General features: G+C 42.6%; 1 protein-coding gene across 2 annotated transcripts in view; it reads right to left on the bottom strand.

Annotated features, from left to right (window-relative positions):
* SRGAP1 (SLIT-ROBO Rho GTPase activating protein 1) overlaps positions 1-7,748 on the bottom strand; it is a 275,029-nt gene that overhangs the window by 5,571 nt on the left and 261,710 nt on the right. For both annotated transcript variants that reach the window (XM_006769612.2, XM_006769613.2), the window contains exons 19-21: positions 4,566-4,746; positions 3,019-3,153; positions 2,547-2,886 (exon numbers count right to left, since the gene is read on the bottom strand). In XM_006769612.2, the coding sequence (XP_006769675.1) occupies positions 2,547-2,886; positions 3,019-3,153; positions 4,566-4,746 (656 nt within the window). The remainder of the gene's footprint in view (positions 1-2,546; positions 2,887-3,018; positions 3,154-4,565; positions 4,747-7,748) is intronic.

The following is a 7,748-nucleotide window of genomic DNA, read 5'->3' as shown; positions in this document are numbered from 1 at the left end:
TGGCTCTTCCTAAGCCTTAGGAGTACCCTAATTAAGTTAATAACAATGTACCTACCTATATAGTTTAAGTTTAAAAATTTGGCTCTCAAAAGAAATTTCAATCGTTGTAGTGTTGATATTTGGCTCTGTTGACTAATGAGTTTGCCGACCACTGGGCTAGAGCCACAAAATATTTTTTAATGGTGTTAAGATTTCTAGGAATAAGTGATCATGTATATTATACTCTATTTTGATTGGGACTGACCAAGCATTGTCCACCACTTCAGAAAAATCACATCACTAATGGGAACACTTTTCATGGAATTTGAGTTAAGACTAACTCAATACTTGGCAATAATTGAGTTATTATTGGTGCTGGCCAGGGGCTGGGTGGGATGGGCCAAAGGGGAGTTGTTCAATGGGTGTACAGTTTCAGCTTCACAACATGAAAAAGTTCTGGAGATCTGTTTCATAACAAGGAGCATATATTTTACTGAACTGTGTTGTTAATATGCACACTCTCAAAAGGTAGAGTACTGTGTGAGGCAGGGTGAGCGGAGGACCACTGCTCTGGTTTGACTGAGAGACCTCTTCTTCCAGTCACCTGGAGCATAACCCTCTGGCTACGCACAGTGCTAATTGATTTCCACACTCCACTCCCTCATTGGATGGTAAGCACCTTCAGTCTATTGATTTAACATTGTGTCCCTAAAGCTTAGCACAGGACCTAGCACACTGTAAGTGCTCTGCTGAATGAATAAACCAAAACATGATGATCACATATGGGTACTGTAGCTAAAAAACCCCAAAAACTTCATCAGTATATTCCGCCCCCCCCCCTTTGGTATGACCATCATGATGGCAGGCTTCATTGTCCTCATGGGAAAATCTGGAGGTGAGAGATGGAAAGATAAATAAAGGACACAGCTGGAAGCCATTTTGTGAGGATGACATCACTTTGCAAGTAATTATTTTCATATGTGCCTTCCATTTGATGCTAAGCATATGGATTTGTTTTTATAACAAGTATTTGCCCCAGAGAGAATGAAGAGAGCCTTGTTTATCTGTTGAGTTTCTGTTGTTATGATTTGCAATGAAAGGATTTCCTGCCTCTAGAAGCAGAAGGGTTAAATAGGCCTTAGTAGGTCTTCCCACCCCCAAGCTCCCAATTCCCTGTCTCTCCAAATCCTTTTTCACCTGCTTATTGTAAGCAGTGAAGTTACAGCTTTTCCAATCAGTACTGAACTGTAGTCAAATGTCACCCACTGGCTCTAAACAGGCCTCAAAGGACCCTGCAGAGAATACTTCAAATAGAGAAAACCAAGAAGGGCAAAAGTCTTTTTGATTTTTGCTGAAAAATCGTTGTGCACTTAACATTGGTTCAATGTTTTAAAAACACATTAAACTCCTTATACAATCTAATTTGCTATCCAAAATTCTTTTTAGGTAGGACACTGGAAATATCTTGGAAATTTGTCACATCAGTGCAGATTTCCTTGGGCTCTTGTTATGAAAAATAATCCATCTTTAATAAGTCCCCATATTTGTCTCTTCACTTCTCATTCACTTTCTTTTTTGATCTATTTAGTTTTAAGCTTCAGTGATAGCTGGAAGTCACTTCAGATTACACAAATGGCAAAGCCTGAATCTATTCACCTCCTTGTCAATGGCCACACACACATTTCTAATGGCTGTGCAGCAAGAAGAACTAGAGGGGAATATGGTGGAACTATGGGAAAATATATTAATTTTTTTAAAAAATATTTTTATTGATTTCAGAGAGGAAGGGAGAGGGAGAGGGAGAGGGAGAGAGAAAAACATCAGTGATGAGAGAGAATCATTGATTGGCTGCCTCCTGCATGTCCTTACTGGGGATCAAGCCCGCAACCCAGGCATATGCCCTTGACCAGAATTGAACCCGGGACCCTCTAGTCCACAGGCTGACGCTCTATCACTGAGCCAGACCAGCTAGGGCAAATTAATTTTTTTTTTACAGGTCCTTTGACTTTGTCAATTCTAATCATTAGGAAAAAGTGAAGACACGCATGTATTCAGGAGTGACCCAGGGCCCAGACCCGCTGTTCTTCAAACAGCTAACCATCTCTTCTCATCATTCACTAACTCATCACTTCTTGAGATGAAAGTGTCATTTTATCCCATACTAAAACATTTCTGTTTCTGGGCTCTCTGTTCTGTTCCATCAACTTGTCTGTTTTACTGTCTTTAGCATGCATTCAGATCTGGGAGGGCTAGTCCTTCCTCATTATTCTTCTTTGCAGAATTTTCCTGGCTATGTAGCAACGATGCATTTGAATGCCCTGGGTCCTACATTTCTGCCATGACTATTTAAATCAATATAAACCTAATCTATTTGGGCCCTTCCAGTAACACATGGTTTGTCAAGAGGCCCACAGCAAGGCCTTAAATTAAAGAATGGACTAATTTCTTTTCTGTTTTCATTAGTTGGTTCTATACAAAATACAGGGCTACAAAAAAGTACACCCTGCAAACCTCCTTCATCACACCCCAGGTACTGAACGTGCACTATTCCCCTAAAAGCATCCCACCTGAGCGATCATCTCTGGGTCCAGTGGCTTGTGGTCATTGAAGCCTGAGTACTGCCCCGATGACGTGGACCTTCTAATAGGAGGGCTGTCGATCTTCTTGAGGGAGTCATGCCGGCTGATGTTGGTCAGGCTGCCATGGCCTGGCCGGCGCCTCCTCTCCGGACTGTCATTGTTGAGGCCACGGTTCTGCAGCAGGCCCCGGGGGTGACTGGCCAGGTTTGGGGACCCCAGGTCAACTGAGGAGTTGGAAAGAGCATGTGGGGGGTGGAGAGGACAATGGCCATCACTGGTTCTGCCAGGACGCCTTCCTGGAGGGGGTGGTTCTCCTCTTTTTCTTTGTCTAGACATACACAGAGAGAAAGAGAGAAAAGGAGCGCTCACCACACTGGGTAAGACTGCAAAGGGCACTGTGGCTTCACATGGCCCCAGGGGAAGTGGAGGTTCAGGAGCCTGACTACCAGGCTCCACCCACCTGGCTAAATACCCATCCGAATGCCGGTCTGTCGGGGAGTTCATGTCCTTGGATGAAGACTTGTCTTCAGTCACTGGCCCACTGCTGGCCTCGCTGTCAGCTTTTTGGCTCAGAGTGTCTGAAAACGTATCATCCCTGAAGTAACGAGAATCAATAGTGAGGGTGTTTTGCTAGATGAATAGGACACACACACACACACACACACACACACACACACACAAGTGATGGCAGTTATGTATGTAAGTCTCTTATTAATGTAATGTTTTTCTTTTCATTATAAAAATAATACAATTTCATTGCAGAAAAAGTGGAAAATTCAGATACACAAATAACAATTACCCATAATATAACATCCAGAGACAACTATTGTCAGAATTTTAAAAACTATCCTTCTGTACTTTTTGTAATGCCTGGGATACGTGCCTACACGTGTGTGCATCTACAGGGTGAGGCAAAAGTAGGTTATAGTTGTTCATGTGGAAGATAATATAATTAATAAATAATAATAGAATAAGCTGTATTTTGCATACTCACAAGTGTAAACCTACTTTTGCCCCACCCTGTGTATGTATATAGTATTTACTGTACATATGGATGCTTATGCTTATATACTTTAGATACATATGATTGATATCTGTATCCTATATAATAAAAGCATAGTATGCAAATTGTCCCCTCTACTGGGAGGATGTCCAGGAGTTCAACCAGGGGGTGGGGCCGGCCCGGAGGAAGGGAGGGAGACGTTGGGAGGTGGCGGCTGGGGGAAGGGAGAGAGGCCCTGGCTGGCAGCTAGCAGTCACTAAGGACCCTACCAGTGCATGAACTTCGTGCACTGGTCCTCTAATATACACATAATATTTCTTGGGTTCTGAGGTACACATTTTAACACTTCTAAAATTAGACTGACTCATGTATTCACCTTATACATTTTATGTGTTATATTTCTCTTTTCCTTGAAAAGCTACTCTTAAATTGGTGCTGCATTGTGAAATAACATGTTCACAAAATAGGGATTATTCTGTACATCACACTTTGTAACCTGTTTCTTTCACTTAATATATTATGACTATCTTTCCATCTTTTAAAATAATTTTGTAAATTAGAGCTTTCTCATCAGCAAAATGAAAAAAAAAAAAGAAGCCAGGAGATGATACTTTTTGAACTTGAGGCCAGTATCTTCTCTCTTGGGAACCTGGAATTGAAATGGTGGGCAGACACCAAAGGAAGAGCACCGCTGCTTCTGGATTCAGCAGTGTCACTCAGCTCGTAAAGTCCTTCTCTGCTCAGGTTCTAAGAATCTGGAGGCTTCAAAAGGCGTCTCTCACTAGTCCCTGCTCCCAGCCTCCGGTGGATTCTGAGAAATGAAAACCTGCTGGCCCGGCAGCTCTGTTATCAGAGGCCCAGGAGCAGGGGAAGAACTGCCAGCGCAGAAGTGCTAGCTCTGCAAGCCCTCCGGCTCTTTTCCTACAAGACCAAGGTCACTGGAAGAGCAGAAGCTGGAGTCTCCTCTTGGGAACACTCTGGCCACGGAGGCTGGGACTACTCACATGTCCTGCACCACGATGTACTGGTGAGGCACCAGCCCATCGATCCCGTTGTGCCTGCCTTCCCACCAGTCCTCGGACGCTCGGTGATACAGCAGCAGGGAGGCTCCCTTCTTGAAGGACAGCTCTCTGGCAGACCGCCCAACGTAGTCAAACTTGGCTATGGCTTCTATTGGCTCACATTCTACAGAGAACACACCAGGAAGCGGTGAGGGACAGGGCTGTGGGGAAGGCATCATACTCTATCTGAAAGGTCTCGGTTAGGCCCTAGAAATAAGGAAGGCCGCTTTCATATCCAGACAGAACAAGGGAATAAACAAATCATCAAGAAGGAGAAAAGGAGATGCTAAAAGAGATACAGAAAAACATTCTTTGGCTGTCAACAGTTTTTCAGGCAAAGAAAAATTGAACTTTAGATTTTAATTCCCACAGCCTCTTGCTAGAGCTATAACGACAGTTTAATAAAAAATAGTTTAAACTTTGCAGTATGATATATAAGATCTCTCCCGGGGTTGTAATATCCTCCACAACAACTCCAATATAATTTTGACATTGATGGAGTTCCCTTGCAACACATTAATCCCTCTTATAACGTGTAAACATCACTAACCCACAACACCAGGAAATTTGTTTTATGTGCTTATTTTTCTAAAAATCAAGTTTACAAAAATTGCCACATTAAATACTACTTGAATACACTGAATTTCCTCATCTACTTTTTTAGCACTATCAGATCTTCAAACTACCATAAAGTGTAAAGACAACTTTGTTTTCTCCAGTATCAGTAACAAATTCTGACTATGACCTATGAAATAAGCATAACTTAAGACTGTCCTGTACTGACAGTAAAAGACCAGATTCGAAAACTATATTTGCTAGAGATAAAAGGGTATTCAAGGGAATAATAGTGAGTGAAAAAGCCAATCTCAAAAGGTTAGACACTGTATAATTCCATTTATTTAGCCTATGTGAAATGATATACTATCAAGATGGAGACTAGATTACTGGTTGCCAGAGGTTGGGGTGGGGGAGGTGACAGGAGGACATGGCTGTAAAGGGCAGCACAAGGCATCCTTGGGATGGAACTGTTCTTCTTGACGATCATTGTGGTCACACAAATCTACACATGTGATAAAAGTGTACAGAACCAAGTACATACATATGCAAATGAGTGCATGTAAAACTGGTAAAATGTGAACATGGTGAATGGATTGTATCAATGTCAATTTCCCAGTTGTGGTATTATACTATACTTATGTAAGCTATTACTGTGGCAGGACACTGGGTGAAGGGTATATGGGATCTCTCTGCATTATTTCTTACAATGGCATGTAAATCTACAATAACCTCAAAATAAAAAGTTTGAAAAACTTATTGAATTCTGGGCCTAGAATAGGAGTTTCAGCTCTGATCTACTTCTGACCACAAATATTGAAGGCCAATAAGCAGACAAATTAAACAACTATCACAGGTACTTTTTGTAATTTGGCTTATTGTGATCTTTCTTCCTCTCTCCCAACATCACCTCATCCTCAGTAATAAACAGCACTAGCTCTGACTGGTAGCTCAGTTGGTTAGAGAACTGTCCTGATATACCAAGGTTGCAGGTTTGATCCTGGTCAGGGCACATATAAGAACCAACCAATGAGTGCATAAATAAGTGGGGCAACAAATCGATGTCTCTCTCAAATCAATCAATAAAAAATGTTTTTAAAGTAAACAGAACTAAAAAGGGCCAATACAGGTGGTACATCCTTAGAGAACTATATGGTATAAGCAATACCTCATTTGCTAAAAACCGAGTATGCATTAGTTTCCAAATACTCTAGAATATATGTGCACACATAATAGATTAAAACCTAACTATCTGTCAGATATTTTCTCAGGAAATTGTTTTCTGTTTCCCTTGGAAAAAAAACCTTCTCATTTAAAATAGTGTATTTTTTCCCAAAGTTCATTGCAGTATCTTCAATATCTGTTGTACTTATAGGGAATGACTGCCTAAGAGGTCCTTGGATAGCCAGCTAAGCTTCTTTCTCACTTGATAAACTCAAACACTCTCTAGGACAGGTAAAGTAAAATAATAAAAATCAATAAACATATTGAAAAAGCTTAGGATCTGCCTTATCTGAAGGGCCTGTGTGAATTTCAGCTATACATTTAATTTAATTTATTTAAAATATATTTTTATTGATTTCAGAAAGGGAGAGGGAGAGAGAAACAGAAACATCAATGAGAGAGAATCATTGATTGGCTGCCTCCTGCACCCCGCTACTGGGGATCATCTCAGCAACCCCGGCGTGTGCCCTGACTGGGAATCAAACTGTGACACTCAACCACTGAGCCACACTGGCTGGGCTCTACATCATCATAATAAGAGGCCAGAGGGGTCACGACTGAAACCACCAAATGACTGGTCACCATGGGGTGCATGAAGCACCTCTCAGGTCCTGCTTCTCCCCTCTTCCCCCAGCATCGGCGGAGCGTCATGGGGCACCAGAAGCGTCTGCAGAGCATCATGGGGTGCTGGCAGCATCTGCGGAGCATCACGGTGTGCCGGCAGCATTCACAAAGAGTGTGAGGTGTTGTGGGGTGGCAGACATGGCCATGATGGCAGGCAAGGCCTAGGGGACCCTACACATGCATGATTTAATCGTGCCCTGGGCCTCTACTCCTATCTAATAAAAGAGAAGCATAGTAATTAGCCGTAACTTCGCTACCCTTCCCATTGGCTAATCAGGGAGATATGTAAATTAACTGCCAACCAAGATGGTGGCTGGCAGCCAGGCAGCTGAAGCGAACATGAACATGAAGTCAACGTTCTCTGCCTGCCGCAGCTCAGCTCTGAGCTCTGGATGAAACAATGTTGCAATTATAGAACCTAAACAAACCCCAGAAACCTGCTTTCAGCCAGCGTGGCCTCAGAGCTTAGAGCAGCCAGTGATGGCAACAGAGTTTCAATTATAGAATCTAAACAAACCCAGGTACCTGCTTTCAGCTGGCAACGGCCTCAGAGCTGGAGCCTGCTCTCAGCTCCAGTGACACCTATAGAAGGTAAATTAATCCCAGAATAAAAAAAAGAAAAAGAAAAAAGGAGAGGCTGGGAGCTTCAGTCGCCCACCAGCCTGAAAAGAGCCCTCAGCCCCTCACCCAGACTGGCCAGGCACCCCAGTGGGGACCCTCACC

Source organism: Myotis davidii, unplaced genomic scaffold, assembly GCF_000327345.1.
Source record: "Myotis davidii unplaced genomic scaffold, ASM32734v1 scaffold523, whole genome shotgun sequence".
In the NCBI taxonomy this organism is placed as follows: Eukaryota; Metazoa; Chordata; class Mammalia; order Chiroptera; family Vespertilionidae; genus Myotis; species Myotis davidii.
Note: the sequence above shows the minus strand (reverse complement) of the source record. Positions and strands in the feature narration are given on the sequence as shown.